The sequence below is a fragment of the Procambarus clarkii genome, chromosome 47, assembly GCF_040958095.1.
Source record: "Procambarus clarkii isolate CNS0578487 chromosome 47, FALCON_Pclarkii_2.0, whole genome shotgun sequence".
In the NCBI taxonomy this organism is placed as follows: Eukaryota; Metazoa; Arthropoda; class Malacostraca; order Decapoda; family Cambaridae; genus Procambarus; species Procambarus clarkii.
This window is the reverse complement of record NC_091196.1, coordinates 13,637,856-13,657,855: the sequence shown is the minus strand read 5'-3', so window position 1 is coordinate 13,657,855 and position 20,000 is coordinate 13,637,856. Positions and strand designations below refer to the sequence as shown.

Below are 20,000 nucleotides of genomic sequence, written 5' to 3'. Positions count from 1 at the left end.
GTTCCAGTGTTGCTACTTGGTGTTCCAGTGTTGCTACTTGGTGTTCCAGTGTTGCTACTTGGTGTTCCAGTGTTGCTACTTGGTGTACCAGTGTTGCTACTTGGTGCACCAGTGTTGCTACTTGGTGTTCCAGTGTTGCTACTTGGTGCACCAGTGTTGCTACTTGGTGTTCCAGTGTTGCTACTTGGTGTTCCAGTGTTGCTACTTGGTGTACCAGTGTTGCTACTTGGTGTTCCAGTGTTGCTACTTGGTGTACCAGTGTTGCTACTTGGTGTTCCACTGTTGCTACTTGGTGTACCAGTGTTGCTACTTGGTGTTCCAGTGTTGCTACTTGGTGCACCAGTGTTGCTACTTGGTGTTCCACTGTTGCTACTTGGTGTACCAGTGTTGCTACTTGGTGTACCAGTGTTGCTACTTGGTGTACCAGTGTTGCTACTTGGTGTACCAGTGTTGCTACTTGGTGTACCAGTGCTGCTACTTGGTGTACCAGTGTTGCTACTTGGTGTTCCACTGTTGCTACTTGGTGTACCAGTGTTGCTACTTGGTGCACCAGTGTTGCTACTAGGTGTACCAGTGTTGCTACTTGGTGTACCAGTGTTGCTACTTGGTGTACCAGTGTTGCTACTTGGTGTACCAGTGTTGCTACTTGGTGCACCAATGTTGCTACTTGGTGTACCAGTGTTGCTACTTGGTGTTCCACTGTTGCTACTTGGTATACCAGTGCTGCTACTTGGTGTTCCAGTGTTGCTACTTGGTGTACCAGTGTTGCTACTTGGTATACCAGTGTTGCTACTTGGTGTTCCAGTGTTGCTACTTGGTGTACCACTGTTGCTACTTGGTGTTCCACTGTTGCTACTTGGTGCACCAATGTTGCTACTTGGTGTACCAGTGTTGCTACTTGGTGTACCAGTGTTGCTACTTGGTGTACCACTGTTGCTACTTGGTGTTCCACTGTTGCTACTTGGTGCACCAATGTTGCTACTTGGTGTACCAGTGTTGCTACTTGGTGTACCAGTGTTGCTACTTGGTGTTCCAGTGTTGCTACTTGGTGTACCAGTGTTGCTACTTGGTGTACCAGTGCTGCTACTTGGTGTACCAGTGTTGCTACTTGGTGTACCAGTGCTGCTACTTGGTGTTCCAGAGTTGCTACTTGGTGTTCCACTGTTGCTACTTGGTGTACCAGTGCTGCTACTTGGTGTTCCAGTGTTGCTACTTGGTGTTCCAGTGTTGCTACTTGGTGCACCAGTGTTGCTACTTGGTGTTCCAGTGTTGCTACTTGGTGTACCAGTGTTGCTACTTGGTGCACCAATGTTGCTACTTGGTGTACCAGTGTTGCTACTTGGTGTTCCACTGTTGCTACTTGGTGTACCAGTGTTGCTACTTGGTGTACCAGTGTTGCTACTTGGTGTACCAGTGTTGCTACTTGGTGTACCAGTGTTGCTACTTGGTGTACCAGTGTTGCTACTTGGTGTACCAGTGTTGCTACTTGGTGTACCAGTGTTGCTACTTGGTGTACCAGTGTTGCTACTTGGTGTTCCACTGTTGCTACTTGGTGTACCAGTGTTGCTACTTGGTGCACCAGTGTTGCTACTTGGTGTTCCAGTGTTGCTACTTGGTGTTCCACTGTTGCTACTTGGTGTACCAGTGTTGCTACGTGGTGTACCATTGTTGCTATTAGGTGTACCAGTGTTGCTACTTGGTGTACCATTGTTGCTATTAGGTGTACCAGTGTTGCTACTTGGTTTTCCAGTGTTGCTACTTGGTGTTCCAGTGTTGCTACTTGGTTTTCCAGTGTTGCTACTTGGTGCACCAATGTTGCTACTTGGTGTACCAGTGTTGCTACGTGGTGTACCATTGTTGCTATTAGGTGTACCAGTGTTGCTACGTGGTGTACCATTGTTGCTATTAGGTGTACCAGTGTTGCTACTTGGTTTTCCAGTGTTGCTACTTGGTGTTCCAGTGTTGCTACTTGGTTTTCCAGTGTTGCTACTTGGTGCACCAATGTTGCTACTTGGTGTACCAGTGTTGCTACTTGGTGTTCCACTGTTGCTACTTGGTGTACCAGTGTTGCTACGTGGTGTACCATTGTTGCTATTAGGTGTACCAGTGTTGCTACTTGGTGTACCATTGTTGCTATTAGGTGTACCAGTGTTGCTACTTGGTGTTCCAGTGTTGCTACTTGGTGTACCAGTGTTGCTACTTGGTGTTCCAGTGTTGCTACTTGGTGTTCCAGTGTTGCTACTTGGTGTACCAGTGTTGCTACTTGGTGTTCCACTGTTGCTACTTGGTATACCAGTGTTGCTACTTGGTGTACCAGTGCTGCTACTTGGTGTACCAGTGGTGCTACTTGGTGTACCAGTGTTGCTACTTGGTGTACCACTGTTGCTACTTGGTGTTCCAGTGTTGCTACTTGGTGTACCAGTGTTGCTACTTGGTGTACCAGTGCTGCTACTTGGTGTACCAGTGGTGCTACTTGGTGTACCAGTGTTGCTACTTGGTGTACCACTGTTGCTACTTGGTGTACCAGTGTTGCTACTTGGTGTTCCAGTGTTGCTACTTGGTGTACCAGTGTTGCTACTTGGTGTACCAGTGTTGCTACTTGGTGTACCAGTGTTGCTACTTGGTGTACCAGTGTTGCTACTTGGTGTTCCAGTGTTGCTACTTGGTGTACCAGTGTTGCTACTTCGTATACCAGTGTTGCTACTTGGTGCACCAGTGTTGCTACTTGGTGTACCAGTGTTGCTACTTGGTGTACCAGTGTTGCTACTTGGTGTTCCAGTGTTGCTACTTGGTGTACCAGTGTTGCTACTTGGTGTACCAGTGTTGCTACTTGGTGTTCCAGTGTTGCTACTTGGTGTACCAGTGTTGCTACTTGGTGTACCAGTGTTGCTACTTGGTGTACCAGTGTTGCTACTTGGTGTACCAGTGTTGCTACTTGGTGTACCAGTGTTGCTACTTGGTGTTCCAGTGTTGCTACTTGGTGTACCAGTGTTGCTACTTGGTGTACCAGTGTTGCTACTTGGTGTTCCAGTGTTGCTACTTGGTGTACCAGTGTTGCTACTTGGTGTACCAGTGTTGCTACTTGGTGTACCAGTGTTGCTACCTGGTGTAGCAGAGGCTGTATCGTCATTAAGAGAGCCGGACGAAGAGAAAATATGTTTTTCTTGCCTTAAAAAGGCGTTGGGGAAATATAGAGGCATCAGGGTCACTTTTAATATGTTGAAGTCAAGACAATATGATCTCTGTGCAGACGATGAGTCACAATAACGTGGCTGAAGATACGATGAACACACCACTCAAGATGTGGAAACGACGACGTTTCGACCGTCCTGGACGGTTATCAAGTCCGGTGACTTGATAATGGTCCGACACGGACCAAAACGTCGTAGTCTCTCCATTTACTGATGTGTGTTTTGGTCATTGAAGGGAACTTACTTCTGATCATGGAGAACAAGAATGACAAAAGCAGATTAAGAGACATTTAGAGAAAAAAAAACAGAAAAACACCTCTAGAGATAAACTTTAAGTTTTAGTTTTAACTTAGTTTTAAATATTTAAATATATAAAATAAGATTTTATTTTTAAATACGTTTATATATAAGCATAAGTTTTAAATATTAGAATTATGTAGTCCCGTTTTAAACCCACCGTTGGTAAAGCCTAAAATTGGTTGCTGCTTTATTCATGCAAATATGTTATATTCCATCAGTTCCAGCATACATGGAACACCCCCATTAAATTGTTCCTTATCTGCAGCGCCTATCACAGCTGCTTCACCTATCTAGTCTCCACCAAACCACTCCATCACTCACCAGTGACACGTCTGCTCCACCTCTCTCTCTCTCTCTCTCTCTCTCTCTCCCCTCTCCCTCTCTCTCTCTCTCTCTCTCCCCTCTCCCTCTCTGTCTCTCTCCCCCCATCTTCCTCTTCCCAATCCCATGCGTTATCCTCCTCTTGTATTATCCTTGAGTTTATCGCTCCTATATATTTTTTCCTCTCCACCAACCCCATCTGTTATGGCGCCAGCCGGCCTCTCCCTTAATGAACAAGCTCGTTGTGGTCCTCTATCTTCACATCTCCTTGCCTCTTATCATTCTATATTGCCTCTTATTATCCTCTACTGCCTCTTATCAGCCTCAACTGCCTCGTTTGTCAGACGCGCCAGTCAAGCGTGCTCCGTCCTCGTCAACACTACCACACCATACTTCATTGCAAATGCTTGTAATGTATTCATGAATCTCTTGAGTAAATTCAAGACAATCGTTTCTCTTGGGAAAATATCACTAGGACCACATAACACGTTGCTTCTGGCAGATGACTGTTTAAGAAAGTTACTGTATCATACGAGAATTGCAATATTGTTCATAAAGTCCCACAATGCAAACCTTCCTTGATCATTCATGCCATAAAATGTGACAAATTGTTTCAAGTCTGTTAATTGTCCTAACTTGCAACATCCTATTGATTTTTTTCACCGTGCAAATTGAAAGCTTCTTAGTAATATGTGTTTAACATCTCAGAAGCTGACTTTAGCTTATTGTTGTTCTTAAAAATAATTGAAATGAATATGAAGATAACATAAGAATCAAGTATCCTGTATGCAACCTAAATGCAAATAGGAGACAGCTCCTATTTACATCCACCAAAATTCCTACATAGATACATCGAACCACCGGTAGAAACAATCAAACAATCCCACATATGATGTTAGATTACCGGTATCATTCTCCTCAAACTTCCTCTCCGCTCCGGATCTTCAACTTTCTCCAAGACGTCAACCAGAGGCCCAAGCTCTGCTCCATGACTTTGGTTCAACTCCTCATCTTTCCATTTCGTTCTCTATAACTTTACACATTCCCACAACCGTTCGTTGCACCTTCCCGTTCATACACATACACAATTATGAGTAATAATGTATAATGAAGAATAATTTAACATGAATAATAACTTACCAGCAATAATAATCTACTAGACATAGTAATCTACCAGTCATGATATTCTTCCTGCCATAACATTCTACTAGTCATGTTATAAGTCTACCAGCCTTAATCTACCAGTCTTCTATATGACTCCTTCATTACTGTCCTCGTCGCAAAGAAAAGAGCCTTAAGACACGGCTCATTTCATCATGAACCACACTCCTCGTTCATGTCACTCTCCCGTCTACCATACTCGTTCATGTCACTCTCCCTTCTGTCATATTCGTTCATGTTACTCTCCCGTCTGTCATACTCGTTCATGTCACTCTCCCGTCTCTCATACTCGTTCATGTCACTCTCCCGTCTGTCATACTCGTTCATGTCACTCTCCCGTCTGTCATACTCGTTCATGTCACTCTCCCGTCTGTCATACTCGTTCATGTCACTCTCCCGTCTGTCATACTCGTTCATGTCACTCTCCCGTCTGTCATACTCGTTCATGTCTCTCTCCCGTCTGTCATACTCGTTCATGTCACTCTCCCTGTCTGTCATACTCGTTCATGTCACTCTCCCGTCTGTCATACTCGTTCATGTCACTCTCCCGTCTATCATACTCGTTCATGTCACTCTCCCGTCTATCATACTCGTTCATGTCACTCTCCCTTCTGTCATATTCGTTCATGTCACTCTCCCGTCTATCATACTCGTTCATGTCACTCTCCCGTCTGTCATACTCGTTCATGTCACTCTCCCGTCTGTCATACTCGTTCATGTCACTCTCCCGTCTGGCATACTCGTTCATGTCACTCTCCCGTCTGTCATATTCGTTCATGTCACTCTCCCATCTGGCATACTCGTTCATGTCACTCTCCCGTCTGTCATACTCGTTCATGTCACTCTCCCGTCTGGCATACTCGTTCATGTCACTCTCCCGTCTGTCATACTCGTTCATGTCACTCTCCCGTCTGTCATACTCGTTCATGTCACTCTCCCGTCTGTCATACTCGTTCATGTCACTCTTCTCATCTGTCATACTCGTTCATGTCACTCTCCCGTCTGTCATACTCGTTCATGTCACTCTCCCGTCTATCATACTCGTTCATGTCACTCTCCCGTCTATCATACTCGTTCATGTCACTCTCCCGTCTATCATACTCGTTCATGTCACTCTCCCGTCTATTATACTCGTTCATGTCACTCTCCCGTCTATCATACTCGTTCATGTCACTCTCCCGTCTATCATACTCGTTCATGTCACTCTCTCTCTTCTGTCATACTCGTTCATGTCACTCTCCCCACTGTCATATTCGTTCATGTCACTCTCCCGTCTATCATACTCGTTCATGTCACTCTCCCGTCTATCATACTCGTTCATGTCACTCTCCCTTCTGTCATATTCGTTCATGTCACTCTCCCGTCTATCATACTCGTTCATGTCACTCTCCCGTCTGTCATACTCGTTCATGTCACTCTCCCGTCTGTCATACTCGTTCATGTCACTCTCCCGTCTGGCATACTCGTTCATGTCACTCTCCCGTCTGTCATATTCGTTCATGTCACTCTCCCATCTGGCATACTCGTTCATGTCACTCTCCCGTCTGTCATACTCGTTCATGTCACTCTCCCGTCTGGCATACTCGTTCATGTCACTCTCCCGTCTGTCATACTCGTTCATGTCACTCTCCCGTCTGTCATACTCGTTCATGTCACTCTCCCGTCTGTCATACTCGTTCATGTCACTCTCCCGTCTGTCATACTCGTTCATGTCACTCTTCTCATCTGTCATACTCGTTCATGTCACTCTCCCGTCTGTCATACTCGTTCATGTCACTCTCCCGTCTATCATACTCGTTCATGTCACTCTCCCGTCTATCATACTCGTTCATGTCACTCTCCCGTCTATCATACTCGTTCATGTCACTCTCCCGTCTATCATACTCGTTCATGTCACTCTCCCGTCTATCATACTCGTTCATGTCACTCTCCCGTCTATCATACTCGTTCATGTCACTCTCTCTCTTCTGTCATACTCGTTCATGTCACTCTCCCCACTGTCATATTCGTTCATGTCACTCTCCCGTCTATCATACTCGTTCATATCACTCTCCCGTCTATCATACTCGTTCATGTCACTCTCCCGTCTGTCATACTCGTTCATGTCACTCTCCCTGTCTGTCATACTCGTTCATGTCACTCTCCCGTCTGTCATACTCGTTCATGTCACTCTCCCGTCTATCATACTCGTTCATGTCACTCTCCCGTCTATCATACTCGTTCATGTCACTCTCCCTTCTGTCATATTCGTTCATGTCACTCTCCCGTCTATCATACTCGTTCATGTCACTCTCCCGTCTGTCATACTCGTTCATGTCACTCTCCCGTCTGTCATACTCGTTCATGTCACTCTCCCGTCTGGCATACTCGTTCATGTCACTCTCCCGTCTGTCATATTCGTTCATGTCACTCTCCCATCTTGTATACTCGTTCATGTCACTCTCCCGTCTGTCATACTCGTTCATGTCACTCTCCCGTCTGGCATACTCGTTCATGTCACTCTCCCGTCTGTCATACTCGTTCATGTCACTCTCCCGTCTGTCATACTCGTTCATGTCACTCTCCCGTCTGTCATACTCGTTCATGTCACTCTTCTCATCTGTCATACTCGTTCATGTCACTCTCCCGTCTGTCATACTCGTTCATGTCACTCTCCCGTCTATCATACTCGTTCATGTCACTCTCCCGTCTATCATACTCGTTCATGTCACTCTCCCGTCTATCATACACGTTCATGTCACTCTCCCGTCTATCATACTCGTTCATGTCACTCTCCCGTCTATCATACTCGTTCATGTCACTCTCCCGTCTATCATACTCGTTCATGTCACTCTCTCTCTTCTGTCATACTCGTTCATGTCACTCTCCCCACTGTCATATTCGTTCATGTCACTCTCCCGTCTATCATACTCGTTCATATCACTCTCCCGTCTATCATACTCGTTCATGTCACTCTCCCGTCTATCATACTCGTTCATGTCACTCTCCCGTCTATCATACTCGTTCATGTCACTCTCCCGTCTATCATACTCGTTCATGTCACTCTCCCTTCTGTCATATTCGTTCATGTCACTCTCCCGTCTGTCATACTCGTTCATGGCACTCTTCCGTCTGGCATACTCGTTCATGTCACTCTCTCTCTTCTGTCATACTCGTTCATGTCACTCTCCCTTCTGTCATATTCGTTCATGTCACTCTCCCGTCTATCATACTCGTTCATGTCACTCTCCCTTCTGTCATATTCGTTCATGTCACTCTCCCGTCTATCATACTCGTTCATGTCACTCTCCCTTCTGTCATATTCGTTCATGTCACTCTCCCGTCTGTCATACTCGTTCATGTCACTCTTCCGTCTGGCATACTCGTTCATGTCACTCTCTCTCTTCTGTCATACTCGTTCATGTCACTCTCCCGTCTGTCATACTCGTTCATGTCACTCTTCTCATCTGTTACTCTCCTGCAATATTTTCTTCAGTTCCCCATTCCTGTCCCGTATCTCTATCCAATATCCCTATCTCTTCCACTTTCTCCCTTACTCATTACTTCATCCTTTCCCTCCCTCTCTCTCTCTCTCTCTCTCTCTCTCTCTCTCTCTCTCTCTCTCTCTCTCTCTCTCTCTCTCTCTCTCTCTCTCTCTCTCTCTCTCTCTCTCTCTCTCTCTCTCTCTCTCTCTCTCTCTCTCTCTCTCTCTCTCTCTCTCTCTCTCTCTCTCTCTCTCTCTGGTTTATTAATTTTCTCCCTGGTCTAAGACTCCCCTTTATTCAAACACTTGTCCCCTTCTCCAATGTTGGTTTGGGGTCGAGGTCCTCCTCTGACCTCGAGGTCTCGATGCTATTATAACCACATTATTAACGAAAGCTGCCACTCCGTAAACAATGCAACTGTTTTGCCTAACTCTGAGTGTTCGCATCCATGAAACCTTTCACTGACGAATCAAGGTGAGTGCATAGAAAACGACAATATCACGTTGTTTAAGTTTTAATTAATATGCAAATTAATGGATTGCTCGATTGCGTAAAAAATGCGACACACTAGGTAAGAGGACGTATAATCTCTATAAATAAAAATGGAAATGTTCGTTTGTTCAAATACCTGACCTCCGAAAGGTCTTCACCGATTGCTTTGAAATTTTCACACAACGTTCAATTCGCATCCGAGCGGGTTTTCATATGCATACTATATAGATGTCACGTCTATGACGGGGGAAAACTAGTTATTTTTCTTTAACTGTATTTTTCATGTGTTATTTATGTGAGGGAAATCTTCGAAGCCTCTTTACCTATTGCTTTGAAATTTTGACACAACGTTGCTTTCGAATAGGAGCATGTTTTTATATACCTACTATATACATGCTTCACCTGTTACAGGAGAAAACATGTTTTTTTTCTTAAAAACAGTGCCATCTGTTGCACGTAAGAGCAACACACACAATATTAAATATGTTATGATCCCATTTCAATGTTTCCGATTGGATTGATAAATTGAATTTTCATTAATTTTGATTTATTTTCATTTTCATTTAATTATTTTGTGTGACGTTGCCTTGGAATTGAACTAAACTGTTTACCATGTTTACCGTTCATTTCGTGAGTATGGTTTATTTTTTATTTTTTTAATTTTTTTTATTTCGTTATTTTAACTGTTCTTCTTATTTTTCAGTGATTGGAACATCAGATCATTTGATGTTCCCAATTTTCTGATGTGAACATCAGATTATTTGGGAATGCATCCAATGAGGGAGTGAGGAATGGTAGTGAGGACTATTAGACAGGAGTGGGGGATGGTGGGGACGAGGACACAGGGGAATGGAGATCGGTTGGAAGGACAAGGGGACAAAGGAGTGGGGGGATGGTGGAGAGGATGAGGGGACGAGGGAGGGGGGGGAATCGTGTGGAGGACTGAGGGACAAGGGAAAGGTTGATGTGGCTCAGCAACGCACATGCGTTGCTGAGCCACAGCAACGCGTGGCCGGGTACAGCTAGTCTATATAAATAAAAATGGAAATGTTCGTTTGTTCAAAATCGCTAATCTCCGAAAGTTCTTCACGGATTGCTTTGAAATTTTCACACAACGTTCCATTCACATCCGAGCGGGTTTTCATATGCATACTATATAGATGTCACGTCTGTGATGGGAAAAAACATGTTTTTTTTAAACTGTGTTTTTAAGTGAAGGAAATCTTCGAAACCTCTTTATCGATTCATTTAAAATTTTGACACAACGTTGCATTCAAATAGGCGCGTGTTTTTATATACATACTATATGCATGCCTAACCTGTGACGGGAAATAAACATGCATTTTTTTTTAAACAGTGCCATCTGTTGGACGCAAGAGCAACACACGCTGTAATCTTCGAAAGTTTTTCACTAATTGCTTTGAAATTTTGACACAACGTTCCATTCGAATACGCGCTTTCTTATTTGCCTACTATATAGATGCCACACCTGTGACAGGTAAAAACATTTAAAAAACAGCGCCATCTGTTGCATGCAATAGCAACACACAATATACTAAATATGTTATGATTCCTTTTCAGTGTTTCCGATTGCATTGATAAATTGAATTTTCTTAGATTTCGATATATTTTCATTTTCATTTAATTATTTTTTGTGACATTGCATTGATTTGATCTGTGTTGTTTACCATACTGTTCATTTCTTGAGTATATTTTATTTTTTTAATTTTTATTTTTTTCATTTCGTTTTTGTTAGCTGTTTTTCTTTTATTTCAGTGATGGGAACATCAGATAATTTGATGTTCCCAATGTTCTGATGGGAACATCAGATCATTTGATGTTCCCAAATGTTCTGATGGGAACATCAGATCATTTGGGAATGCATCATACGAGGGAGTGGGGAATGTTGGGGAGGACTAGGAGACAGGGCAAGGGGCAATGGTGGGGAAGACGAGGGGACGGGGTAGAGGGGGATGGTGGGTACGAGGGGACAGGGGAATGGAGATTGGTGGGGAGGACAAGAGGACTGGGGAGTGCGGGATGGTGGAGAGGACGAGAAGATGGGGGAGCGGTTAATGATAGGAAAGACGAGGGGATGGAGAAGTGGGAGATGGTAGGGAGGACGAGGGGACAGTGGAATGGGGTGGACACTGGTGATGGTGAGGAGGACAAAGGGATGGAGGAGGGGGAAATAGAGGGGGTAGACAGGGGAGTGGGGAATCGTTGGGAGGACAAGGGGACGGGAGAGTGAGGACGAGGGGACGGGAGAGTGAGGAATGGTGGGGAGGACGAGGGGACAGGGGAAGGTTGCTGTGGCTTAACAACGCACATGCGTTGCTGCGCAACAGCAACGCATGGCCGAATACAGCTAGTAATATGATAAAGATGGAATCAAGTAGAAGTGATGAAATACAGGAGACATACGGAATAAACATGCACTTACACTACACAACTCAGAAAACGAAAAACAAAATACATATATACATACGCGGAAAAAATATACATACACCATATACTCAACGTATACGAGAAGTGTTCCTCTCTACCCCCTCCCCCCCCCCTCAGACCCCCATCACCTCTCTCGCTTGATCTAATTGGCCTCTCCTTTCATCTTGTAAATGTAATACTCCTCGCTAATATTGAAGCAACTATTCAGGGACTCTCGACTCTAAAGCCATCTCGGCGTTTTATTAAATCTCTGAAAAGGAGGCAAACGTTATTACTTTGTGAAGAGCATTAGAGAGACGCTCCAGTCTCTCTCTCTCTCTCTCTCTCTCTCTCTCTCTCTCTCTCTCTCTCTCTCTCTCTCTCTCTCTCTCTCTCTCTCTCTCTCTCTCTCTCTCTCTCTCTCTCTCTCTCTCTCTCTCTCTCTCTCTCTCTCTCTCTCTCTCTCTCTCTCTCTCTCTCTCTCTCTCTCTCTCTCTCTCTCTCTCTCTCTCTCTCTCTCTCTCTCTCTCACTCTCTCTCTCTCTCTCTCTCTCTCTCTCTCTCTCTCTCTCTCTCTCTCTCTCTCTCTATCTCTATCTCTCTCTCTCTCTCTCTCTCTCTCTCTCTCTCTCTCTCTCTCTCTCTCTCTCTCTCTCTCTCTCTCTCTCTCTCTCTATCTCTCTCTCTCTCTCTCTCTCTCTCTCTCTGTCTCTCTCTCTCTCTCTCTCTCTCTCTCTCTCTCTCTCTCTCTCTCTCTCTCTCTCTCTCTCTCTCTCTCTCTCTCTCTCTCTCTCTCTCTCTCTCTCTCTCAAACACACAAAACTTTTGCCACGAATTCCACTGCCGCTGACGCCTTTGCCTTCATGATAAATTGATAATACTTAACACATGAAAAATTTCAGGTTCCTTGAGAACTGCGAAATAAAACGTGATCCAATTTTCTGAACGACTGGCCTCATCAGCTGAGTGAAGGAGCAAGCCTTGAGCTGTGTGGGCGACTCATCTCATTCTTGTACCCGCATCCTCACTTCTCAAGCTGTGTCAGATCGCATATTACAACATCTCTCCCTCTTCTTAAGCTGCTTAGCTTCTGTTCTTGTGCGCCTGCTGTTGTTCTGTAGCTGCTGATGTTCTGTAGCTGCTGATGTTGTGTAGCTGCTGTTGTTGTGTAGCTGCTGTTGTTGTGTAGCTGCTGTTGTTGTGTAGCTGCTGTTGTTGTGTAGTTGCTGATGTTGTGTAGCTGCTGTTGTTGTGTAGCTGCTGTTGTTGTGTAGCTGCTGTTGTTGTGTAGCTGCTGTTGTTCTGTAGCTGCTGTTGTTGTGTAGTTGCTGATGTTGTGTAGCTGCTGTTGTTGTGTAGCTGCTGTTGTTGTGTAGCTGCTGTTGTTGTGTAGCTGCTGTTGTTGTGTAGCTGCTGTTGTTGTGTAGCTGCTGTTGTTGTGTAGCTGCTGTTGTTGTGTAGCTGCTGTTGTTGTGTAGCTGCTGTTGTTGTGTAGCTGCTGTTGTTGTGTAGCTGCTGATGTTCTGTAGCTGCTGATGTTGTGTAGCTGCTGATGTTCTGTAGCTGCTGATGTTGTGTAGCTGCTGTTGTTGTGTAGCTGCTGTTGTTGTGTAGCTGCTGTTGTTCTACAGCTGCTGTTATTCTGTAGCTGCTGTTGTTCTTGAGCAGCTGTTGTTCTACAGCTGCCGTTTTTCTGCTGCTGCTGATGTTCTGCAATTCTGTTGTTTCTTCAATGACTGGATGTAAAGCCACTATTATGACTAAGAGAGAGAGAGAGAGAGAGAGAGAGAGAGAGAGAGAGAGAGAGAGAGAGAGAGAGAGAGAGAGAGAGAGAGAGAGAGAGAGAGAGAGAGAGAGAGAGAGAGAGAGAGAGAGAAAGAGACAGAGAGAGAGAGAGAGAGAGAGAGAGAGAGAGAGAGAGAGAGAGAGAGAGAGAGAGAGAGAGAGAGAGAGAGAGAGAGAGAGAGAGAGAGAGAGAGAGAGAGAGAGAGAGAGACAGAGAGAGAGAGAGAGAGAGAGAGAGAGAGAGAGAGAGAGAGAGAGAGAGAGAGAGAGAGAGAGAGAGAGAGAGAGAGAGAGAGAGAGAGAGAGAGAGAGACAGAGAGAGAGAGAGAGAGAGAGAGAGAGAGAGAGAGAGAGAGAGAGAGAGAGAGAGAGAGAGAGAGAGAGAGAGAGAGAGAGAGAGAGAGAGAGAGAGAGACAGAGAGACAGAGAGAGAGAGAGAGAGAGAGAGAGAGAGAGAGAGAGAGAGAGAGAGAGAGAGAGAGAGAGAGAGAGAGAGAGAGAGAGAGAGAGAGAGAGAGAGAGAGACAGAGAGACAGAGAGAGAGAGAGAGAGAGAGAGAGAGAGAGAGAGAGAGAGAGAGAGAGAGAGAGAGAGAGAGAGAGAGAGAGAGAGAGAGAGAGAGAGAGAGAGAGAGAGAGAGAGAGAGAGAGAGAGAGAGAGAGAGAGAGAAAGAGAGAGAGAGTCACTTTGTTTACTTTTTAAATTTATCCTCAGTTTTCTGGGTCAGGGAACGGGGGAGAAGGAAGGAAGGAATTACCAGGGAAAAGCGCCAAGCTATTACGACTATATAGCACTGGGGAGGGATCAGGATAAGGATTTGGGATGGGACGGGGTGGGGGGGGATGGTGTCCAACCACTTGGACAGTCGGGAATTGGGAACGTGGAGAGAGAAACGAGGTAAAATTAATGTTAGTTACAGCTGAAAGGTGTCGTCACGACTGTATAAATGATCAAACTGTCTTGGGCCTTCAGTCATATAATCTTAAAACCATCTAGTGGTCACTATGCAGAGGGTATACCTGGAGCAATGTTCTCTACTCAAGTACAAACATCGACTAATTTAGGGAGGGATATCTGACAATTAAAGACTCTTTGGCAATAGGTCAAGTGACGGTAAAACCATTCCCGCCCTAACTGGAACAATTAACAAACAAGGGGAATGAAAGTTCAAACATTAGTTTATTTAAATCTTTTAAATAGATTTTCCTAACAATGGGCTCCTAAATGATTGGTGATTGTGCATGACAAGGACAATACTGCAGAACATTCTTCCCATCATGTCTCAACTTGACGTGAGGTAACTCGATGTTCGTCCTTACAGGAACTACTCACTCTGCTCTCACCCCAAAATCCACACTATGTGTTTATACTCAGTCTATCTTAATCTTATATACAACTGATTGGATGTGTGAGGTCCTCTGGCGTCCTTTGATGCAGAATGATAATCCCCAGTGACTTAGCAAGGAATAATGGGGATGGATACCACTCAAACACTTGAAAACTCTGTAGAGATATCATTATCCGGTGATGTATTGTGAGGTCTGGGTCTGAGTGTAGACAAGGTGAGGTCTGGGTCTGAGTGTAGACAAGGTGAGGTCTGGGTCTGAGTGTAGACAAGGTGAGGTCTGGGTCTGAGTGTAGACAAGGTGAGGTCTGGGTCTGAGTGTAGACAAGGTTAGGTCTGGGTCTGAGCGTCGGCAAGGTATCGAAGTCGTTACTCTGTATATTTAGGGTGGGTCTTTTTTATTTTATGAGTATAGCTTCCAAGTATTTGCAGTCTTCTCTGGTCAGTGGTGGATGTCAGGAATGTTGTATTTTCTACTAGCATGTTCCAAGTAGTGGGTAATATATTATGTGCACTTTGCATATGGTTTCAAGGGGCACCAGCTTATAGATGGCAGGTCAGAAACCATATGAAAACTGTACATAACACAACTTTCACTAGGAACAGGCTAGTCAAGACGACTGGTCAGGAAACTGGATACAGTGGATGACATGGACGTTTTACATGTCTTGCCATGCTCATCTTGCTCCACTAAGCTTAGCAAGAAATTGCCTTTCTGCTCGTTGATCAATTAATGGCTCCTCTGAGCAATCTGCCAAATCCAGTCTTCACATGTGTTACGAACCCGACTCCATCGTTGGAGCATGGAGCAGCGACGTCAACGCCATCTGTAAGTCTGCTCCCTAAACCCCCACATAACGGACGACGCCATTAGGTGGTGGCAGTAGGATACCTGTCAGAGACTCTAGATTCCTGCCTTGGTCAGCTCGAAGAGTCGCTGTAGCTGACATCTGGTGAGGTGGCGTCTAGAAATCAACGCCATCTATTGTACTCACCTAATTGAGTACAGTAATTGAGTAATTGGGTTGAGCTTTGGCTCTTTGGTCCCGCCTCTCAACTGTCAATCAACTGGTGTACAGTTTCCTGAGCCTACTGGGCTCTATCATATCTACACTGGAAACTGTGTATGGAGTCAGCCTCCACCACATCACTTCCTAGTGCATTCCATTTATTAACTACTCTGACACTGAAACAATTCTTTCCAACGTCTCTGTGACTCATCTGGGTACTAAGTTTCCATCTGTGTCCCTTTGTTCTTATCCCACCGTGCTGAAGAGTTTGTCTTTGTCCACCCTGTCAATTCTGCTGAGAATTTTGTAGGTGGTTATCATGTCTCCCCTTACTCTTCTGTTTTCCAGGGATGTGAGGTTCAGCTCCTTTAGCCTTTCCTCGTATCTCATTCCTCTCAGTTCCAGGACGAGCCTGGGAGGAGTTGTGGGAGGGAGGGAGTGTGGGAGGAGTGTGCATTGGGAGGGAGTGTTGGAGGGAGTGTGAATTGCATGAGGAGTTGTATGTTAATGTCAGAGTCCGTAAGTGTTATGTCCTAGTGTCCCCAGTACTGGCCAGTGTACTGATGACGTGTCTTTATCCACAGAGTCGACGTAGGGCTGCTGGGGTACGAGGACAGTCAGTCTACCCAGGGCAGCCTATTATCTCTCTTCTCCACTCTGCTTTACGTGAGCAGTGAGCAGCCACCGAAGAGGAACCGAGTAGTATCTGCTGTCTGCCTGTGAAGTGGCAGTGACAGAATTTGGTGTATCCCGGGACTGGCTAGAGGAAGAGACGACCGACAGTGAGGTGCTACGGAGGAGTGTAACTAGCTAGTTGCAAGAAGCTCCTGCCAGGGGTTCGCTACCCTTGTATTTGTTCGTGTAGAGGCCCAGCAGCGCGAGGCTGATGTTCTCTGCCAGCACCAGGCTGGAGAGTGATTGTGGGCGTTCACAAGGAGCACCTAGTGAGACTGTAGACAGGCTGGCCCGTGGCTAGGGTAGACTCGTTGGTGTTTCCCAGTACTGGTTGAGGACGGTACTGTGTGTTGAGGAAACACGGAAGTTGACAAGGCTGCATTGCATGAGCATCGAGGAGCGCTTAGTGTCTTATGAGAGCGACACATGTGTGTATATCAGTATAGTAATACTTCGTTTATGATTCTATTTAAGGTGATGGGAAAGTGATAATATGTGAATATATTGATAATTGATGAAGTGTCGTATTCCTTTCAACTCGCCCCTTGTGTTTTACTTGCATTACCAAGCTCACTCCTTGAAAGCCACTACCGACTTGGGGTCGGATACTAGTACTTTGGTTCCTCCAGCAAAGAACCCGGTTGAGACCCATAGTGACCGTAACAACATGTGATGGGGAAAGCGCAGAGCTCCCCGAGTGGGGTTAAGACCCATCGGCTACCCTCGCCTGGTGTAGCCAGACAGTTGAAGTAGTTTCCAGTGAAAAGAAAAACAAGAAATTACTCCAGCACTTTCGTGTTAATCAACAAATCTTCCAAACATAAGCAATTAAATGTAATACTTGGATATAGAGTATAGGCAGGAAAAAGGTAACATGTGAGGTGGAAATATAATATTTTGTAATATTGGGAAATAAACATTGGAACAGGAAAAACCTGTAGAAGGACTTGTTAGTATTAAATGTGAGTTCCCAGAAGCCAAATCTCAAATGGGAGAGCTGTCTGTTAATCAACTTACTAAGATCACATTTTCAATGATCAATTCAAATCAATCCAAATTATACAAATCACTACATATATACATGTTTTAAGACTTTGTAATTTATATTAAAATAGATTCAATAATGTGTGTATTAAAAATTATTTAAAAACATTTTTACTGAAGAAAAGCATCGCCCAATCAAATTGGTAAGAATTTTCTGACAATAAAATAACAAAAGCATTAGATATTTTGCCACCTCTTACGGAATATTTATGCTGTAAAATTCGAAATTTCTTATCTTTGGATAATTAACCTATATAGAGTGCATTACTGTTCTTACAGAATGTTTGTAAATGACCCAATTATCATTATGAGGGCACTTTCTAACTAATAAATTTACAGTAGTATTTTTCATTATTAAAAACACATCTAGATCAAAGAGTTTCAAGGCCTTCACAATACTTTCAAACCCAGAAAAATATAATAAGCATTAAACAAATTTTGCTGAATTTTCTTGGTAAAATGTTTTGTTATAATATATACTTCGAGCTTTGCTATGGAAACTTCAAAACGTTTTCTGAATAGCAAAGCTTGAGACAATACAATCAATATTTCCAAAGTCTTCATCCATGTTTTCTGGGCTAATAGTCCGAAGAGCTCTTAGATACACAGAGGAAGAAAATTTATTGCTTTACACTACATCTGTCAAGAGAAATAATTAACATAATACAAATTATTTATTGGTTGTTTCAAAATACTTAAATGAAAAATATTCCCTATGAAACAGAATATCCAAAAATGGCAGACATTAGCAATTTCAGACTCCATAGTTTATTTTGTAGCGGTGACATGATCATTAAGTTTTGCTAATAATTTATCTGAACTTACATTTGATTTATAAAAATAAATTATCGTCAAACCTAAACTATGATATGATTACAGGGTTAATTTTATAAATCAATTTAAAAACAAAATCCATGAACAGATTTGAATACAATAGAGATATTGAAATGTTCATTGCCATTCCAAAAACATGTAGATAATGCTCATTATTTAAAGAATTTAACATGGTCTTATACAAAGGTTTATACGATTGACAATAATATCAGTAAACACTGGTAATACTTGCTTCATTAATTCGTGAGCAACGTCACCAATAATACCTTCAGCAGAAATTTTTGCAAACATCATTCATCAAACGTTAATTTAACATCACGTTTTATTGAAACATTGTTTGATTTGTTAACAAAATCCATTGAATTAGTCAAATGCGAACAATAAATAATACCTAACAGTCGGGACCTGATTTTGGTAAACATTGCAAGTTTTGGATTACATAGTGATATTATGTATCATGGGATAAGTTAGCTGATGTGTCTTGATCAAGCATAAAGATGTGGCAAAGGAGGAGATGAGGTAGTAAATTGATTTGAAGATCATTAATATAAAAACTTCTTCAAGCTGCTGTTGAAGGTCTTGATTATATCACCGAGAGGATTTTTTTCTGAGCTTGATGTAAGCGAATGAATCTTGGAGATCCTTCATTTTAGAGATATATTCCACCGTGTCTAAAATAGCAGGAATGCTGAACTTGTCAATCTGTGATAGAAATGGAGTATTCTGTGTTTAACTCATGTAGATTTAGAAAGAGCTTATCTTATATTTATTTGCTTGAGAAGTCGAGATTGAGCCAAAAACATTACCTATAACCAAGTTTCAGTTTTGTTGAAAGAATTATTTTTTGTTTCTTAAAGACGAATCAAAGATCAAGAAATCTTAATAGCAGAGGGTAAATTAAAAATTGCAAATAACATACTATAACTCAGAGCAGTAACAGCATGTTTACATAGTGACTTGGGAATATTCGATCTGGGAGCTTGCAAGTGTTGGTCATTAGGCCTTCTGCAGTCTCCTCCTGTTCTTATGTTCATTGGCCAATATTACATAGCCTTTTCTAGTTCTTTTCTAGAAGTTCCTGTAAAATAGTCTAACAGGGGGTACAGGTGTTGTGTTAGTTGTCTCTTCAGAGGTTGCATGGCGTTTCACCTTCCTTCTTATGATGTCTTCAACGAAACCATTGGAGAAGCCGTTGTTGACTAGGACCTGCCTTACCCTACAGAGTTCTTTATCGACTTGCTTCCATCCTGAGCTGTGGCTGAGAGCACGGTCGACATAAGCGTTGACAACACTCCTCTTGTACCTGTCTGGGCAGTCACTGTTGGCATTGAGGCACATTCCTATGTTTGTTTCCTTAGTGTAGAATGCAGTGTGGAAACCTCTGCTCCTTTCCATGACTGTTACATCTAGAAAGGGCAGCTTCCCATCCTTCTCCATCTCGCAAGTGAAATGCAACACAGAATTCCGCTCAAATGCCTCCTTCAGCTCCTGCAGATGTCTGACATCAGGTACCTGTGTAAAAATGTCGTCAACATACCTGCAGTATATGGCCGGTTTCAAGTTCATGTCGACTAAGACCTTTTGTTCGATGGTACCCATGTAGATGTTCGCAAACAGGACACCTAGGGGAGAACCCATGGCGACCCCATCTACCCTGCTTATACATGTGCCCATCCGGGCTCAAGAAGGGTGCCTCTTTAGTACAAGCTTGGAGTAGTTTCCTTTGAATGTTTTCTGGTATGTCAAGAGGAGTACAGGCCGGATCACGCTACACTCTGTCCGCTATGATCCCGATTGTTTCATCCACAGGTATGTTCGTAAACAGTGATTCTACGTCCAACGAAGCTCTTATCTACAGCCGAATTAAAAGCAAAGGTCAACAAATTGATCGAAACTGTGAACGCCAAGAAATCCGGACTCCACCTGCCAAAGATTATTGGGAAATATAAAC

The 20,000-nt window shown here is 43.6% G+C and overlaps 5 protein-coding genes across 5 annotated transcripts in view; all 5 read right to left on the bottom strand.

Moving 5' to 3' along the window:
- LOC138350817 (autotransporter adhesin BpaC-like) overlaps positions 1–5,450 on the bottom strand; it is a 10,392-nt gene extending 4,942 nt beyond the window's left edge. Inside the window, exons 1-2 of the mRNA XM_069302254.1 lie at positions 5,173–5,450; positions 1,559–2,553 (exon numbers count right to left, since the gene is read on the bottom strand). Of these exons, the coding sequence (XP_069158355.1) occupies positions 1,559–2,553; positions 5,173–5,450 (1,273 nt within the window). The remainder of the gene's footprint in view (positions 1–1,558; positions 2,554–5,172) is intronic.
- Position 5,451: 1 nt separating this feature from the next.
- Positions 5,452–5,931, bottom strand: LOC138350816 (gigasin-1-like). The gene has a single exon (XM_069302253.1). It carries the CDS (start codon positions 5,929–5,931, stop codon positions 5,452–5,454), a length of 480 nt encoding a protein of 159 aa, XP_069158354.1.
- A 237-nt stretch (positions 5,932–6,168) lies between these two features.
- Positions 6,169–6,684, bottom strand: LOC138350815 (gigasin-1-like). Its single transcript, XM_069302252.1, has one exon. The coding sequence runs from the start codon at positions 6,682–6,684 to the stop codon at positions 6,169–6,171; it is 516 nt and encodes a 171-aa protein (XP_069158353.1).
- A 394-nt stretch (positions 6,685–7,078) lies between these two features.
- On the bottom strand, positions 7,079–7,558 carry LOC138350814 (gigasin-1-like). The gene has a single exon (XM_069302251.1). It carries the CDS (start codon positions 7,556–7,558, stop codon positions 7,079–7,081), a length of 480 nt encoding a protein of 159 aa, XP_069158352.1.
- Positions 7,559–7,795: 237 nt separating this feature from the next.
- LOC138350813 (variable charge X-linked protein 3B-like) lies at positions 7,796–8,101 on the bottom strand. The gene has a single exon (XM_069302250.1). The coding sequence runs from the start codon at positions 8,099–8,101 to the stop codon at positions 7,796–7,798; it is 306 nt and encodes a 101-aa protein (XP_069158351.1).
- Between the last annotated feature and the right edge of the window lie 11,899 nt (positions 8,102–20,000).

What these genes read in the sequence shown, in the direction of transcription:
- LOC138350816 (XM_069302253.1), bottom strand. Translation starts at nt 5,931, where the DNA reads ATGAACGAGTATGACAGACGGGAGAGTGACATGAACGAGTATGACAGA.
- LOC138350814 (XM_069302251.1), bottom strand. Translation starts at nt 7,558, where the DNA reads ATGAACGAGTATGACAGACGGGAGAGTGACATGAACGAGTATGACAGA.
- LOC138350813 (XM_069302250.1), bottom strand. Translation starts at nt 8,101, where the DNA reads ATGAACGAGTATGCCAGACGGAAGAGTGCCATGAACGAGTATGACAGA.
- LOC138350815 (XM_069302252.1), bottom strand. Translation starts at nt 6,684, where the DNA reads ATGAACGAGTATGACAGACGGGAGAGTGACATGAACGAGTATGACAGA.